At 36.0% G+C, this 19,344-nt stretch overlaps 1 protein-coding gene across 2 annotated transcripts; it reads right to left on the bottom strand.

The window, feature by feature from the left end:
- Positions 1–1,231: 1,231 nt before the first annotated feature.
- ap1s1 (adaptor related protein complex 1 subunit sigma 1) lies at positions 1,232–18,760 on the bottom strand. 2 transcript variants are annotated; one of them, XM_088073155.1, is made up of 6 exons: positions 18,586–18,760; positions 16,769–16,804; positions 14,362–14,540; positions 10,464–10,572; positions 10,163–10,300; positions 1,232–9,435 (listed from the first exon to the last, which is right to left on the bottom strand). In XM_088073155.1, the coding sequence occupies exons 3-6, from the start codon at positions 14,538–14,540 to the stop codon at positions 9,388–9,390; spliced, it is 474 nt and encodes a 157-aa protein (XP_087929281.1). In that variant the 5' UTR covers positions 16,769–16,804; positions 18,586–18,760; the 3' UTR covers positions 1,232–9,387. The 2 variants fall into 2 exon arrangements, with proteins under 2 accessions (XP_087929281.1, XP_042368486.1); XM_042512552.2 differs by lacking the exon at positions 16,769–16,804 and having other exon boundaries at positions 18,586–18,759.
- Between the last annotated feature and the right edge of the window lie 584 nt (positions 18,761–19,344).

Raw genomic sequence — 19,344 nt, forward strand, 5'->3', positions numbered from 1 at the left:
GAAAAAAACAGCACGGCAGCTCTGCAGGAGTCATCTGAGGACAGTCTGAGGAGGATGTGTGGGTGCTGTGTCCAGTTTTTTACAAATCCATCACTAGTGGTTTATGTTAGATATTTAGTGTACATATTATGCCACTTTATACGTTAAACTCTTTGAAACCTAGATCGGCATCAGTTTTCTTGTGCTGCATTCAGACACCTTAGTGGTAGTGGAAGTATTTCAAACTTAAAACAGCGCGAAGAAATTGGTTTGATTTCTTTCAAAAACACGGGGAGAAAAATTAAATCAGCAACTTGGCATGAAACATCTCGCAAAGTGCAAAAAACAAACAAAAATGGTTAAAAGCGACAAAAAAATGACCTAAAACATTGTTTTAAAAAGAAAGAGAGAGAAAATTAATAGATCATCAAATAACTAGGAAAAAATATTAAGAAATTTGTATTTATATGCATATTTAAAATTAGTCTACAGAAAAAGATAAATATTTTTTTATTATCTTTTAAAATCATTTTTTTGTTTACATTTTTTACTTTTCCTTTTAATTTTTTTAAATAAATAAAGGAATAAATGAACAAATAATTAGGAAAATTCAAAGTGAAATAAATAAATAAATGCACAAAGAAAGAAAAATACAGCGGTTAGGCCCTCTTACCTTAACACAGAGATACAAAAACTAATGCAGTTGTACAAAAATGTGGAAACAAAGATATCTATTTATGTCCTGTTTATCAACTTTACAATTTAATTAATTTTCTGTATTTATTTCTATATTTCAGCATCTCTTTATTCTTTTAATTTATTTCAGCATTTCTATATTATTTTACTTTTTTTATGCATGCATTTACTTGAGCATGTATTTATTCCTTTACTTATTTAGGCAAGTATTTATTTCTAGTTTTTTCAGCATTTTTTATTCTTTCGTTTCCATGCTTATTTTTTGATGTTTATCTAGTTCTACATTTTTTTCCCTGTATTACAATTTACTCCAGTATTTACTTGCTTATTTCCATATTTATTTCCCCCCTGTGCATTCATAAGTATGTATGTATTTATTAATATTTACTTATACATTTATGCATATTTGTATTTATTCATATTTATTTATACATTTTATATCTATTTATTGATACTTATGTCTTTTTTCACCCTCCATACATTACCTTATGATTTCACATATTTTTGCACACACTGTACATATAAGCACAAGCACTCAAAACATCAGGCCGCACCATTTAATTTAGCTTAAAATGTATTATTTATTTATAAAATTACATTCACACACTGAGTCCCTTTAGCCTTTCCCTGTGTTACACAGATTCACAGAGCTTCTGCTTTTCTACACTTAGGCCCTTTACAGCATTCTGACCCGTGCGCTGTCTCATCTTCTCTTCCTCCAAGGGACCAAACTACTTTGAACAAGATTATCTTCATTCTTCTTCACATGAATTACAACAACACAATCACCAAATCGATTAAGTCATTGCATATGATGAGCCGATTGACCAAAGACAAAGTTCAAATTGGGTATTAAATAGAATCTCACTCAACTGAGACAGAAAAACATTCAACACACTATTCAAATAATGTCCCTTTGAAGGAGAAAACAGAGGTCAAGCAGTAAAATATCAAATGTACAGAAGAAATGTGAGGAGGAAGTGTTTGTCAGAACTTTGAACATCTCAAACCCACTTTCTGAAGGCAATTTCAGATGTTCAATTCTGGTAACTTTATTTAAAACAACAAACAAAGCCACCTCACGCAGCCATAGACCAGGTTTGTGGAGGTGTAAAGTACCGTTACCACCATCATTATGCACATGTACAACAGAGCACAACACCAAAAATGCCTTCAAAGAGAGACTGTCTGAAAGTATGAGCCGTTATTGCATCATGACGACAAAGATACGCCAGAGAAATTAAGTTCTTAGAGATGGAGGAGGCAGTGGGATGCCGGCAGGAGGAGGGTAGCCTTCCAGTGTGGTTTTTTCAGAACAGCTACAAACATGTTTGCTTTCAGACAGAATCGGACAACATGGAGCACTTTTGTTTCAAGCATACTAAGGCCTTTAGGGCCACAGAACAAAAAGTCTTGAGGTTTAGGTTAAAGGTTCGAAGAAAGGGCATTAAAGGGTAACTTAAATACATTCCAGCTTGGGCCCTATTTTCCTATTGTTTTGTGTCTATGTGACTAACAGAAATAACGATTTTTTAATTTGGTCCAGTATTGAGAAAGATAGCTGCAGCCAGAAGCAGAAAAACAGATGGCAATGTAATTTCTACAGGCAATTGAGCACCGTCAGTTCACATCCATCAAAAGTGCTTGTTTTTTCAGCTGTCAGGCTTAGAGTGTTATTCTAAGTGTTTGACAACTTACTAAAAGGATCCCAACAGAGATAGACCTTTTTGTTTTCCCAGAAACCACCCCTAAAGCACCATCACCAAACTCCTCAATATGGTCCACCAAAAGTGCTTGTTTTTGCCACTGACAGGCTCAGACTATTATTAGAAGTCTGACAACTTGTGGGAAGGATCCCTACAGAGACAGACCTTTTTTTTAGGATTGAGATCCTTTTTGTGTAACTGGAAAAAGCCCTGAAAGCGCAATCACCAAATCCTTTATAATATGACCACCAAGAGTGCTTGTTTTTGGCTCAGATTGAAGTGTTTTACAACTTTCTGGAAGGATCCTTACAGAGATAGATCTTTTTGTCAAAAGTAAGATCTTTTTTGTTTAACCAGCCCCAAATCACCATTGCCCCTTTAATAAAAGTCCAGCAAAATTGCTTGGTTTTGCCACAGACAGGCTCAGACTATTATGAGAAATCTGACAACTTTTGGAAAAGATTCCTACATAGATAGACCTTTTTGTGAGTGAGATCCTTTTGTTTAACGAGAAACCGCCCCGAAAACGCCACATATACCTAAGAGGATGTTCTTACAACTGATAGACTCAGACTCTTATTAGAAGTCTGGCAACTCATTAGCAGGATCCCTACAGAGATAGACCTTTTTGTTAAAGAGTAAGATCCTTTTTGCTTTAGTTGAGAAAGCCCTTAAAGTGCAATCACCAAAACCTTTAATGTACATCCACCAAGAGTGCTTGTTTTTGCCAGTGACAGGCTCAGACTGTTATTAGAAGTCTGGCAACTCGTTGATACGATCCCTACAGAGACAGACCTTTTACTTTGTAGGGATGCTTTCCACAAAGTTGTCAGTTGCATAGAATAACAATTTGAGCATGTCAGGTGCAAAAATAAGCCCTTTTAATGAAGGTGCATTGACCGTGTTCATATGCCCCTAGTCATTCCTTTGCAGCCTGTTTCGCAGCTAACTTAAACACAGAACATTGGAAAAGAGGGTCCAGGTTGAAAAATACTACAGTTACCTTTAAAAACATGCAATTTCAGAACTCAACTAATTTCTCGCTAATGCTTTTTCATACACTGTGCACACTTCGACAATCTGGTGTCTTTGTTTTGCAGCAGTTTTCAGCATACTGCGCCTCTTCCCCACATGCTCTTCTTTACCATTAGTTCAAATACATGTCGACAAAGAAAACAATCAGATCAAACAGTGAGCCCTTAACTCTTAAAACACAGACTAACATTCCAAACAAAGGATTAGTCATCGCTGTTCACAGACAGCAGCGCTGCAGCTGAAATGACGCAAATCTCTTCAGACAGTTTCAGGCTGACTGTCCTGCTGCCTGTTCCTGCCAATGACTTCCACCTTTTCATAGCTTTTCCATAAGGTACACTTGCACGTAGGTCTTTTGAGGATGTAGTACCTTCTTAGAGAACAGTGTTGCAGTAACAGTCCAATATTCACTTTGATGTTCTTTTTCTGTACAAATAAGCGAGCAACATGATCAGCAGGTCACATGAGAGCACGAAACAAAGAAACTTCATTTAGAATCAAGAAAGAGGTGTTTGTTAAGAACCCCATTATATAAATTAGATCCCTGTCAAATGAAAAACATGCAAACATTTTGAGGCAATATGAGGAAGATTTTCCTCTGTAGGATTAACTAATATGTAACAAAATCTAAGTAAGCAATAACCAGTGAAAAATTATTTGGAATTAATAAGGTGATATAGTTTTAAAGAAATTATTTTAAAAAATATCAGTTTTAACAGCGTGAAATGATAATTCATACATTTTTTTATGTCACTCAACCCTATTTTAGATTAAAGATCTTTATGAAGCACTGATACTGATACCCTACATTGTCATAATATAACAAGTGACCTCAAGATAGAGAGATTTTGTAGATATAGCCTAGCTCTAATTAAAAGTCTATGGGAAGCTAGTAGAAAACACTACTGCATGGTCACTTAGTCAGTTAGGATTTGATGAATATTTTAAATATATTAATTTCAAGAAAGTTAACATTTGTGTGAACATGGATAAGACTGCTTGCAATAGCTTACTGCCTTGCATGGAGTTTTTCCAGTCACTATATAAGATAATCAGTTATGAGCTTTGCGCAAACCCTACGTGATTGCAAAGATATAGCTAACACTTATCCCCGTTCACAGCATTTTATGAAGTAAACATGTCATGCAAAACATAAGATCACACCAGCACACACACTAACTAAATAGCAGTGGTGCAACAGTTCACATATTCACTCTCTATAGGGCCTCGCAAATGTTAAAAGCAGACAGATACAAATGGTGTTGGATTCAATGATTGTGTGAGCGTAGACCCTTTTTTTTTGTATTTGCTCAAAGATTCTAAATGTTTCTTCTGATTCGGAGACGGTTCAAACTAAGTCAAACTGAAGGAAGTAAGAAGAGAAAATACATCTTTCCCTTTCATTAAATAACCATGTTTTACAGTATGTTGATCTACACTCTCAAAAGTAAAGCTGCTAACTAGAACCACAAAGAGTTCTTCGGCTTGTCTTCACAGAAGAACCCTTGTTGGTTCCTTGTAGAACCTTTTATACAGGTTCCACCTGGAATCTTTTCATACCCCTTTTCCACCAAATTAGCTTTGGTTCTTGAATTGGTTGCATTCAGAGCTCCTGGAACCTAGGTGAACATAACAAGAACCCCCCTAGGAGATTCTGCCTAAAAAAAACATTCAATATTCCAAGGATTTCATCTGGAATTCACCCAGGGGAACTCTTAAATAGTAACTGATCAAATTAGATTATATTATTAAGGTTTGTGTTTTACCCAGCAGCTTTGGTCTGATGTGGTCCAGCACAACCAGCAACACTCATGGTTCACAATTGCATTTTTTGGGGAGATTTTATGAAATCACTACCACTACAGCCTTTACTATTTCAGTAGTGCCAATTCTAATTCAAGAACCAGAGCTCATTTATTGGAAAGGGAGTATGAAGGGGTTCCAAGTGGAACCTTTATAAAAGGCTCTACCAGGAAGGGTCAAGATCCAGAATGGTTGGAAACCAAAATTTGGTTCCAAATTAGAACTCAAAATTCCAAGTACCGGGTACCCAAAAAAAAAAAAGAATTCCGGTAGACCATGTTGAATTGGCATATGGCATAAATTGATGATAAAGATATCAACTATAGTAGAACACAAGTAAAATTAATTGATTAAGGAGATTGCAGATACATCTACATTTAAAAATACCATTTGAATCATGGGTAAATATTTGAATAATTGAGGGTGGAGATATTTTAGTACCCATGCTTTCAACAATCAATGAACTCTCAAAGAACTTTTTCCTCCCAAAAAAAAAGGATTCTTTGGATATGAAACCCTGCTCTCTATGAAACCCTTAGTCTTATAAAGAACCCTTCTTTAAAAATGAGCTCTGAAGAAGCAAATGGTTCTGGGTATAACCAACCTCAGTCCTTCAGGAAGAACCCTCTTAGAACCCTTATTTTTAAGAGTGTAGGCCGTGTAGGCTGAGGTATGGACACACTATGACCCTGATAAACTGTTACACCCCTACAGAATACGTTCAGAACTGGTTAGAGACATACAACTGTTTTAGAAACGCACTTTGCTTAAATTAAATGACAGTTAAAGACTCAAGCACCACTTACAGGGTGAGCATTTATATGTGATCCCACTCTTTTCCTTTACTGACTTCCATTGCTCTAGCAGCAGCTGCTCATCCTGTCTAAGACAGCATTTCACATACTCATTAAATTTAGATCACCAACATCAGAAACAACCATTCATTCAAAACAGCCTGGTCACCAGAAGAAAATGTTGGCTTTGTACATTTCTGCAAATTATGGACATGTTTCATTTGTACATTTCATACACAGCATATCAACCTTTCTATAGAGATGTAGTTGATTACATTCATATGAAATGACTTTGTCATTAGGAGGTTGGGGGAGTGGTGGATGCCATGAAACCCAAGTGAGATGGTTCAACTTTACCACTACATATGAAATGTACGAATTTACATCATTGGTGGTTTGCAGACAGGTACAATGCCAACATTTTCTCTAGCAACTGGGATGATCAAAATAAAAGATAAAACACTGTAAAAATATGTATGGGACTATAAGATATACTTTACTAAAATTCAGTTTATTCTAATTGCCTTGGGATTTAAACCCAGCCCTAATATACAGTACCAGTTAGTAGTACCAGCAGAACGACTCAAGGCTGAACTGTTCCTTTTCATTCAATCTCAGTGGTTACTTCCTGCTGTCTAGAGGAAAACTAAGTGGGATGTGATTCTCAGTTGCACTTTGTTAAATTGCATAAGACACACTTGACATTTTCATCCCATCTGGTTTATCACTCCAGGTATGGTACATATGCATGGCTCATATGTAAACAAGTAATATAAACTGTGATGCAAATCTCAATTGTCTTTGGTTCATTATTCACAATCCACACCTACATAATGGAATGAATTCCAAACAGTACAACTCTGCCTTTATGAGAAAAGTCTGGAGATCTGTTTAAAACATCAAGTTTAGTTCCAATAATTGTAATAATATACTGACAGATGTTTTTGACAACACCTCAGGATTACGTAGTATAAGAACAATTAGAGAGTGGAGCCAGAAAACAATTCTGTGTTCTTACAACCTCTGTCTTCTGTGGCACAACCCCAATTCCAAAAAAGCTGTGACACTGTGTGAAACGTAAATAAAAAAAAGATTGCAATGATGCTTAAATGTTTTTTTTTACTTACAGAATATTCAACTGAGTATAGTACAAAGACAAGACATTTGATATTCAAACTGATAAACTTGTAAAAATGCACTTATTCAGAATTTGATGCCAATAACATTTCCAAAAATGTTAGGATAGAGGCATGTTTACCAGTGTGTCACATCATCTTTTCTTTGAACAACACTCAGTAAGACACTAAATATTAAAGTTTTGAAATTAAAATTCTTTCCCATTCTTGCCTGATATACAATTTAAGTTGCTCAACAGTCCGGCATCTTCTTTAATGCATTTTGCAATTCATAATGTGCCAAAAATTTTCAATGGGAGACAGATCTGGACTGCAGGAGGGCTGGTCTAGTACCCACACTCTTTTACTAAGAAGCTATGCTATTGTCACATGTGAGGAATGTGGCTTGCATTGCCTTGCTGGAATAAGCAGGGGCGCCCCTGACAAAGTCATCAGGATGGCAGCATATGTTGCTCCAAAACCTGTATGCACCTTTCAGCATTGATGGTGCATTAACTTTTTTAGAAATCGGGTTGCAGTTATGGCCCTCAATCCTATTGGTTATAATAATGTAACTGGTTGGAACGATAGAAAAGAAAATATATAAGAGGTAAGGTGTAATTTAACAAATGACCCTTTACACAAACTTAGACTACAAACAAACCCAAAAAGTATAATAAAAAGAAAACAGACATTCTGTTTGTGTTTTTCACCAGCACATTGAGTGCTATTTTCCTTGTTTTTTTGTTGTCATGTAAATAACCAATAGGAGACAGGATTGTATAAATACAGAATTTCACTTTAGAAGGTCCAGTGTGCTGGATTTAGGGGCATCTATAGAAATAGTATGCAATATTCATTACTGGGGATGCACAATAATTTCGGCACACCATCTGTATGGACAGATACTTTAAAATGAAATATCAGCACAACATGGTGACTTCTGCCGATATGATAAACTGATATGTATTTATTTATTTATTTTAATTGACAAATTGACAAAACATCAACCCTAAACTGAAGTATTTTTTCATATTTTGCACAACAGATGAATATTACATTGGTATATTACTATTGGTGGGCCGTCATGATATGAGTATGCATAATATGATGTTATTTCTATAACAGAGGAGACCTGATCAATATCGGTATTGGTATCGGCCAAATGAGTCAATATATATCGGAATGTTGGATATCAGCAAGAAATCCTATATTGTGCTTCCCTTGTATGGTTTAATTTCTAATCACTTAAAAATAAGACTTTTTTGTGGGGTTTTGTTAAAATGGGCTGTTTTTATCTACATATGAAGCAGGTCTTCTTCAACCCAGCCCTCCATGTTGTTTCTGCAGTAGCCCAGAACAAACAAACTAAACACTGGCTCTAGATAGGGCCATTCACATTTTCGCCACCTACGTTTCTTCTACATACTTGGCACACGGGAGAAGATTCAGTTCTGCTACCTTACCACTAGATGCCACTAAATCCAGCACGCTGGACCTTTAAAAGGTCTGGTGATTCTATATTTTTCCGATTGTTACCAAATCTCGTGCAGACCAAAACCAACCGTACTGCTTTTTAAGATTTGTGTTCAGTAAAAACCAAAAGGCCTGGAGCTGAGTGTCCATGACAGAGTCTGGGTAACAGAAAGTTTTGAGAAACAGAGTAACAAGCAGTTGGTTTTCATGAGAAATGCTCACAATACAAAAAAATATATAAAATAACGTCAGATTTATAATTTGAGTGATGCGCCCTTATGTGATTACCCAAACCCCTGACCTAGTCTCTGTCCACGTTCAGTACCTACAAACCTTAAGAAGGCGTCTGTTCAGCCCCCTCTTTGCGTCAAAGCGTCAGTCAAACTGCCAAGCTGCCTCACTGTGACTCATACATCAGCGTCCATCTTATTTTACCTCTCTGATGAGCGAAGCTGGACTCCAGACCTTTAAAAAATCTCAACCCCCCCCCCGCCACTCACAAGTTTAAATGTATCCCCTGTCTTGTACCCCACGCTCAGATCGCACACACATATACACACACACACACACACACAGAGCTAAAGGGCCTGTCAATGCAAGGATCTTCCATTCTTAAATGAGTCTCTCCCCCAGTTAAACGCTGCACGTCAGTCCCCAGAGCAACACATACACAGAACCCAACGCTGTCAGTCCAAGCATGTTCAATCCCAGATTCTGCCCAGCCCCCCCTCTCATCCAGCCCTCTGCCTCAGTATCTATAGTCTCTCACAACCTTGCTGTGTACTACGCCAGGCCCATCTCCTCCAGCACGCTCCTGGGCGACTCGTCCTCCTGTGAAAGGAAAAACACAGACGTCAGAATGGAGGAATCAGTTACACTGTTTATGAAAACAAAGAGAGGTTGCACAGGGGCTGCCAGCTCTGAGAGACATGTGATTCACTGCAGTCGCACCTTTTCAGTCATGTGACATTATGGCATTATGCAGCCCTGAAACATTCGAACATGCTATAATCTCAAAGGGCAGGGTGTTGAATCGCTGTACTTTCTTAGCACCAACCAAAATGTGCCTGCAGCTCTGAGTAGGGCTGGCCGATTTGACCTCAAATCAGTATCACCATCAACTGAACATTTTACCCCATTTTACCTATTATTTTGTTTTTCCTTGTTTATTTTTGGTTTGTTTTTTGCCTTCATAGTGCACTGATGCTGTTTTATTTGACCATAGTGTGTTGGGGCCTAATGATGCATTATCACTTAAACTATGAAACTATTCAAACTATCCAGCATTACATAAGAAATAAAAACTTAAAGGGTGAAAAAAAGACAATGTGCCTGTGGCCCCGGGCCCCCAAATCATTAAATCTGCCCCTGGTTATAATAATGAGAGCTCAGCATAAGTGGCTTAATGAGACACGGAGCGATGCGCTCTGGTTTTTCTAAATAATTCCATTCAAAGTCTGACTAAACCTTAAACTAAAACAAATTAGTCTGTAGAAATTTAAAAAAGTCATTTTCCACAGGTGAATATTTGTCTGTAAAACCTTTAAATCCTCCTTACCTCCTGCAGTAGATCAGCTTGTTCTATGGCTTTGAGGACGCTCTTCTTAGACGTGTCCTGGATCTCTCCTCCCATCAGGAACTCATCTAGGATGAAGTAGGCCTTCTCAAAGTTAAAGATGATGTCAAGCTCACACACCTGTACAAACAAACACAAGTCATCAATGTTTTCTACAGAGGGGGAGTTTTTCTCTCACTCTGGGGGGTACAACTTCTGAATTAACTCTGTAACCTTAGTTTGGCAGCGTGAAATCAACTCCAGAGAGGCAGAAAACAAAGAGATTCAGAGATCTAGAACTTACACTGCCAAAGTATTTATCCAGCAGCTCTACGAAGCGGTGGATGACTTCCAGTGTGATCAGCTCATTGTCCTGCTCTTCAATTGCACAGCAGAAATACAGGCTGGCGTACCTGCATGAACACACACACACACACACACACACACACACACACAAAAAAAAAAAAACAAACAAAACAGAAACATATCAATATCTAGCATATGAACTGTTTTAGATGAAAAAGCTGGATACAAGACTAAAATACATTTTTTTAATAAAGTAAATGCATATAGACATATAGGGCTGGGCGATATGGCTTTAAAATATTATTGCAATATATTAAGGCTACAACACGATACACGATATATATCTCAACATTTTTAAATGTCCTTTAAACTAATGTCAATAACTAAATACAAAATCACTGAATTAACTGCAGTTACAATAAAGTTAAATCAAGAAGCTACTGTCATATAATGAAGTTGAATACACTATTGTTATAATAACATTTAATAAAATACAGTTATAAAGAAGTTAAATAAAGTACTTTTATAATGATTTTTTTTAAATTAATGTGTTAATTAAATTAATCACAACCATGGTGCTTTTATTTTGAAGGACCTCGCTGGTCTGAGGCCAAAAGTGTTGTTTTTGCTTTGGAACTGAAGGTTCTGGTCAACAGTTGGTTGTTAGCTTTAGCAGACTAATATTTCCAAGTCGAAGGCTCATAAAAATGACGTGATAATTTATACTCAATGTTTGTAATGTAAAAGTAAATCCGAAAAGTAAAAAGAATTTAAAATTTTTCTTTATGCTAATTTTTTCTTTTTCTTCTTTTTTCTTTTCTTTTGTCTTCTTCAATTTATTGAAATTACTTGATTATTATCATTATTACTATTATTGATATTTGTTGGTGTATCTTTGATGCATATATTGATTTATTTTCCATTTATTTCTTTATAATACAGGATGCACTGGAGTTGGTTTCATGCATTTATATAATTAATTATACGTGAGATTTTCTTTGTGTTATTGCCAATATACACGCTGAAGAAGGGTGTCTGGACCGAAATGTCAGTGTGTCATTAATAATATTTTTAAAAATCCTGCTATAATTGGAGTGCTGTCCTTTTGACTAATAAAATGTGATATAAAAGTAACAATTTATACATTGCATATACATGCAATATACTCAAGCCACAATAGCTTGAGTATATTGGATATATCGCCCACTCCTAAGACATGTGGAGCAATAACCACTGTGTCTACATGCACCACAGTTAAAAGTATTGAGCCATTAGATGCTGCCTCTGAGGAAACACCAGGATTTAACTGTCAGGATGCTGCTGGCTGATACTGACAAACACTTCCGCTGGACTGTTTCAAGCAGGAGCTTTTACCTCTATAACTACCAGATACTACATTACCTAGATTGCATCAGTAAAACAGTCCAAAATCCAATTCCATTCAATATATTACAATGTAAAACAAAGAAATGTAGCATATTTTTACATTTCAGAACCTAAAACTATCAAAAAAATTTTTTTTGTTTATTAAATAATGATTTATCCATTATTAAAATATCAAATGCTGATTAATCAATTAATGGACTTATCGCCGCAGCTCTGCTCTCAACTCCAATCTTATAACTTGACATGATCTGGCGTTTACATTCACTAAATAGTGGAAGACAGGATTCACGTTTGACATTTTCAATTTAAAGAAATATCCAAAATGCCATGGTTTGCAAAAAGGGTTAATAGGAGGTTTCTGAGCAGCAGCAGAGCTTCTATAGCAAGTGCAGTGTTCCCTCAGTCAACCTCCACTGCAGGAAATCCCTCCGTGCTCAGCTCATCTCCCACCCACCCGCCCACACACACACTGACACACACACTGACACACACACTGACACACACACTGACACACACACTGAGACACACACACACACGCAGAGGCACAAGCGCAGGCTCCCTTGTTTTGTTAGTCCACCTCTGCATTCTGCTCGCAGTAATGAGCCCTGACACACACCGATCTCTGTGTGTGTGTGTGTGTGTGTGTGTGTGTGTGTGCTGTTAGATCAATGAGAGCGGAATGCCGGGTCTCACCCTTTCCACCCACCTAAAATCTAATGCTGTTCAGCCCACATACAAAACAGACAAGAACTTTTATTGGTCTGTGGGAGGTGAACTAAAGTAAAGTCGACTCACTAAAACCAGAGAAACTGATGCTGCACTAAAGTCAGATTTAAGACGTTTTACTGCTACATGTTACATACAAATAATACAGGTATACTGTACATTTGACTTACTGCCTGAAATCAAAATTGGGATTGTAGAAGGATGATGAACAACAGCAGCAACCAGTGATCTCATGCATTAATCCCGAACGACATTAACCCTTTGACACCTGGAGCAACATCAGATTTTTTATGTTGTGTTTCGACACCTTGCACGTATATGTAAACCTTTTAAACCTGAGCAAATGGGTTTGATTTCTTTTGAAAACATGTTCAAAAGGGCCATGAGTCACTTGGCAAGAGCTGTCCCACAAACTGCAAGGAATTTGGAGACGGTTACAAGATAATTGTCTATAAACTGGTTATTAAAAGAGAGGGGGGTATAATAACAACAATAATAATGATAATAATAATAATAATAATAATAAAGAAAATGACCTGAAAATATTTATAGATATTTATAAAATTAACACTGTAGTATTTTTAAGTGCTTTATCTATATTTATTTATTTATTTACATATTTATTTATTTGTGGGGGGGTTAAGGTAATTTTCTTTTAACTCATAACTTGCAACTTCTTCTGTTTTTAATAAAAATCAAGCTTGGGTTTCAATTTCTAATAAGTTACTAGTTAATAGGTTTCAATTTCTAATAAGATACTAGTTAATAGTTTACCTCGGAAAGATGTTTTTTCAGCTGCCAGCAGGTGGAGCTTTGCCCCACTTGCCCCAAAAGACATGTCATTATTAGTTGGTCAACAGAAAAATTGACTTGCCAAATATTTTTGCTCATCAATTACTCGTTTCATCACCTTCGCAAGTATTAAACCTCGACTGAGTAAATTAGTTAGATTTTTTAATATATATATTTTTTTTATTTTATTTGCTTGTTTTATTTGGCTTAGTTTCTTGGAAAACATGAGTAGAAGGCAATAAGTAAGAAAAGAAGAAATAGCCTAAAAAATGGGGGAAAAAGAAAAGTAAAAACAACAAAACAAAACAAAAATAATAGGAAAATGACCTTAGAAAGTGCCATGATTTTTTTCTCTTTTTTTGTTACAGACTCTTAAATATATAATTAAGAGAACAACAAATAATAAATATACTTTTCTGGATATTTTCCCCTATTTTCTGATCACATCTAGCAAGATAATTTGCAAGCAATTAGTAAAAAAAAGAACAATAAAATTACCTTTTATTTGTAGAAAAGAAAAAAGAAAGAATGGCAGATAAAAAACTTGGAAAAAGGCTTGCAAGTTATAATAATTCTAATAACAATTTTAAATATGTAATTCTGATCATTCTAAATATAGTTTATCCTTAGCTTTTTTCTTTTTTTCTCCTGAACATTTTTCCCTAGCCTTTAAAAAATATAATTTTCTAAATAATGTATGCTCACGGTTCAAAGGTTTAAATTATTGTGAAAGGTGTCTGAACACAGCTCCAACCTTTAAAGGGTGAACACTAACACAGTTGGCAAGACATCAAAATGAAACTCTTGGCTGTGGTCTGGTTAATGTGCCGTCATAGACATTTCTTCCAGTAACTAGAAAGAGAAAGTGAAAATGGTGTTTTAAAAATGTGACTAAAGCAGCTCATTACAGACCCACTGACAGGGACTCTTCTAAAGGACACTTTGAGCTGCCCTAAAGAAACCAGTATGAGTTTGTGATGTCGCCTTTTTACCTTTTATAGACAATCTTGAGGTCCCTCCACTCTAAGAAGCTGCACATCTTTGGTTTGCGGGCGAGCACTATCTGCATCAGCTCCCTCACCATCTTCTTCTTGTCACGCTCAGCTGTGGCTGTGTACCACTTCTGCAGCCGCAGCTTCCCCTGCCGGCTGAAGAGCAGCATGAAGCGCATCTTCTCACACACACACACACACACACATAGGGGTAGAAGCAGTTCAAAACAGGGGAAAAAAGCAGAGACAGGAAACCATTATTTATACATATTCCACGCTGATGAATCTGTCAATAGCAGAGAAAAAGTGATTATTATGATTGTTCAAATAAAGGAATTTCAATTACTGATTACAACTGAGGGTAAATATGTTGCATGGCAGCGCTGAATATCACCGAGTGAAAACGTGGATGAGAAGTTATTGATAAATTACGTATAAGAAGCATATCAGATTAAGCTCATGTTGCAGTTCAGCATTAAAATAATTAGGGGTCAACAGATTATCGGCCTGGACGATTTTCAGGGCCGATATTTGCCATTTTGCCAATAATCTGTGTCTGCCTTTTATCTTAATGATCGCTGCTAAAACTAATTAAAATCAAAAATTAAATTTAAAGAAGTGTGTGTATTTCACTCAACCAAAACAAGAGAGTGTCTGCGTGGAAGGAACTTTTACTTTTCTCAGACCTCCTGGAGCTATTTTTATTCAGTCATTTTTAATTTAAATTTTCACTTAACTTTATAAAAATAAAAAATAAAAAGTTACAGGGAACTTGCTGTATATGATGTTGAAGTTTTGATTAAACATTTGCTAAAGACATTTAAACAAAGTTGTGTGTTGAAGATTGTTATATTCCAATTTCTCAATTTCGACAAAAAATATTTTCATTTTTATCGTAAATGCATATCGGTTCCAAATAACAGTTATCGGTCTCATTAAGTACTAATAATCGGTATCGCTATTGGCCCTGAAAAACCAATATCAGTCGACCCCTAATAATAATGTATGTATAGGGAGATTTTGCCATATTGCTTATGCCTTGTTATTTCTCCTTTTAGTAAGTGTTTCATTCACAGTAGTTTCACACCCAACAGAAAACATTTAGTGTAATGTTGTAAACATTTAGAGTAATACTGCACAGTGAAGAATATCACTCCAAACTCCTTTCAAACTACTTAAGGTGGCCTTTTCTCCAGTCAATGGGACTCATGAAAGAATTGATATACAGATTTTCTCTTATTTTTGCTTGTATCCAGGATTTGCTCTTATTTTGTTAGTACCCACTGATTTGGGGGATTCACCAATTAATTCATATTTATGCTTTTCTCTTGAGTAAGAGGAAATTTTATGAGTGGTCCAGAGCACTCGTATCAAGATGAGAGAAAACTTGAGCCAAAACTTGTGGAGTGAAATGATAACTGATAAAGTTTTTAAAAATTTCTGAAAAATAAAATAAAGAAAATTGGGGTCTTTCAGAAAAGGTATATATCCTAAGATCATGTGATACTTTACTTAAGAGACTTTTTTTTAACAAATTATGTGACTGTTTGAGGTAACTGGTAGCACCAGGTCTTTCATTGCACAGCGAAAAAACACTTTCAAATTTCATATTTAACAGAACTTTTTTTAAACTGTTTTTTCTCCTTCATTTCACCATAGTTGTCTATTTTGTGTAGGTTCATTACAAAAAAAATCCATTTAAATTACAGGTTGGAACGCAACAAAATAGGAAAATCGCCAAGTGGGGTGAATACCTTTTGCAAGGCACTGTAGGTGACATGATCAAGTGGGATTCATCATTAAACACACCGGGGTAAGAGCAAATTTGGGTGACTACGAAGCCTTTGTGCATGTGGAGTTGACTTCTCTTACTTTATTTCTTCTCTTATTTTTATCATTATTATTGATTATTATTGTATTTATTTATTTTCATTATTTTTTCTTATTATTATTTCTTCTTTTATTTTCTCTTAACAGAAAACAAAAAAATATATATATGAGAGAAATTGAAGACAATGTTGCTGCATGAGGCCAAATGTCAATAAGGAATTGGAGTATTAGTCAATATCCAGGGTCACATGAACAGCGGGAGCAGGCAGTTTAATGCCACATTAACAGCTTTATAAAGTGGTTGCTGTGAATTAACAGCCACTGATGAAACCCTCTTGAATGATGAGATTTCTATATGGAGTTTGGTGTGATATTCTCTGCGCACACACACACAGACATGTTCTGCAGCTACAGGGAGTGGACACAGTAAACACACATAAACTGATGGTAGCCTACTGCACAGGTCATTTTATCAACAGGCAAATATTGATGCAACTGCAAATATGGGGTTATCACAGCTTTAACAAAACGCCACAAAATCCGAACACAAATCTACTGGACTACCTATTTTACTTACATCTGCCTGCTACCAGTCTGTACCTGTGTATAGAGTCTAAGTAACAGGGAGACAGAGGAGGTGTGGTTGCCGTCTGTTTTACAGCAGCAGGATGCAAGTCTATTTGTTCAGTGCTAAGAAGAATGTGTGTATACAGTAGATTTTACAACAGTTTCACAGCTGACCACTTGTGGCAATGAAGACAAACAGCTGGCAGGTTTAGTTTTTGAGTTTTAATATCTGACTGATGATACTGTGGCTGAATCCTGGAGGGCCAGATTCACACATTTAATTTACGCACATTTTACTCTTCGTTTTTTGATAATTTTGGCTGTGTTCATTTATATGGCACACATTGTGTATTTTTGTTAATCTTGGAATTTCCAGCTGAGCACCTACAATAGGTTTAAAATACACTGTGGAAACTACATTATTACATTTAGCTATACTGTTAAGTATAAAAAAATGCACCTCTGACAGCCATTGAAACTGATAATTTTTGATCCCGCAGCCATCAAAGCATTAAAAACACGCACTGCATTATTTCTGGATGTCATTCTGGGATTTTTCCTTGGAGTTTGTCATTTTTACTATTTTCCACCTGATGATGTCATTATTATGATATTTGTCATATGGAGAAAATACATGCTTTTTCCACTAGGTGGACTGATGCTAATCAGTGGCATATCCCAGACTGTGATAATGAAGAAAAAAAAATCTCCTTTGCATGTAATATATTGAAAATTATTCAATTATTCAATTCAAGTTTTTTTTCATCTATAAACATAGTGGCATCATGACAAAAAACAGGCATTTAAAGGAATAAAATTCTGAAAATTAATGAACATTTGATGTTTATGATTAGGGCTGATGCTGGTTAAAAAAATAATGCAATGAAAGTAGGAAATCATAATAATGTATAATATTAAGCTTGATCTTGAAAAGCGCATTTTGTGTGCACAACATTGAAACGGTCCCTAAGGGTTAATCACAAATCACCTAATTTTAGAAAACATTTGTGTACAATAAGACATAATATTTAAAGCTGTGACTTTAACCCTTTAACGCCTGGATTGTTACAGTTTTCTTGTGCTGTGTTCAGATGCCTTTCATAAGCATCTAAAACTCTGAAATCTGAGACAATTGCTGTTTTAAAAAAATAAATAAATAAAAAATAATTTATGCCAGAGTTGTACAGCAGAGAGTAAAAAGTCTGCCAACCAACCCCAGTCTCACCTATTTCTACCTACCACAATTGTCATCATAGCTGGTGATATTAAAAAGCATGAGTTTATATTTAAATACAATATTTGAAAACCTGTTAATGTAGTGTACCAATTAATTTAAGCAGTGATGATAGCTACTATGCTCTTTGATGCAGTCATGAATTCCCTGCTGTATATTTAAGCTGTAGGCTGTAGAAACAGGCAGCTGAGTAACAGTCATCTAACTGTCACTGTCTCCATTGTTGACACTGACTAATACCTGGGCCTACCCTCATTACCTGCGACGAGGAAGCTCGGCAATTATTCATTCCCAAATTATCACTGTCTGTCATGCTCTGTTCTAACATTACTCAATGTCATTGAGATACAGCTAACATTACACGGGCCACACGCTGCTTAAAAGCCCCACAGTGTGTCAGAAAGTCAACTCTATTCCCCACCTTATGCTGTCACACGGCCTGTTAGCTTCGGGCTACGCTGACAGAAGCCAGGTAAGTTAAAGGTAGCGCAGGTGGACACTTCCTGAAACCATACACCTTGCTAGCATTAGCTTAGCACCTATCTCCTGCTCTCATTTTTAAAGCGAAATAGAGGCGGCGGGGGGTCACTTACCATTTGTTCGGATTTTCTGAGATGCTGCGACGGTACTAACGAACACTACGTCTACAAAGCCCGGTCCACGTAAACGAATACACCGCAGCTAGCGTTGACAGTGCATGTCTGTGTCAGATACAGTGCTGAGGAACTGAAGCTCAGCCCATTCCCTGCTTCACTGAGCAGTTCCGCCTCTACTGAGCATGCGCAGTACGGATCAAGATTTTCCCCGAGTTTAGTCTTTCAGGTTACACCTTGTCTTGACAATGCCAATAACCTTTATTGAATTCGTTAATTTTTAACAATTGGAAAGTCCGATATATTTATATATTTATCACAATAAAAATGAGGCAGTTTTATATTGTACACACTTTTTTATATTTTACACACTTTATACACTAAGCACATTATCCATGCTGCAATCTAAATATTCACATATTAGTGCTAATGGTCTATTTCTGTATTCGTTATATTTATATTTTTAGACACTTACATATTCATCATATTATACATGCCTTAAAAAATGTTTTTTTCAAGTACTTATTGGTTACCATTACTGTATTTATATTTATACATACTTGTGCTTGACCATATTTCTACTTGCAATAATTCTCTATGCTGACATCAAAGCAACTAACTAACTAACCACAGTTTCCACCTGGGGATCAGTAAAATATTTCTGATTCTAATAGGCTATATCTTCTGTGGAAATTAGTCAAACATGGTCAGTCTGTAAACCACAAACATCCACTGTCCCCATTAGAGATTGTAATTTTA

Source organism: Plectropomus leopardus, chromosome 23, assembly GCF_026936395.1.
Source record: "Plectropomus leopardus strain MGB_pleo_1.0 chromosome 23, ASM2693639v1, whole genome shotgun sequence".
NCBI classification, from domain to species: domain Eukaryota; kingdom Metazoa; phylum Chordata; class Actinopteri; order Perciformes; family Serranidae; genus Plectropomus; species Plectropomus leopardus.

Excerpts from the sequence above, each read along its gene's own strand:
- ap1s1 (XM_042512552.2), bottom strand. Across the intron at positions 10,573-14,361 it reads CTCAAGATTGTCTATAAAAG|GTACGCCAGCCTGTATTTCT; the intron begins GTAAAAAGGCGA and ends GTGTTCATGCAG. Across the intron at positions 10,301-10,463 it reads TGGATAAATACTTTGGCAGT|GTGTGTGAGCTTGACATCAT; the intron begins GTAAGTTCTAGA and ends TTGTTTGTACAG.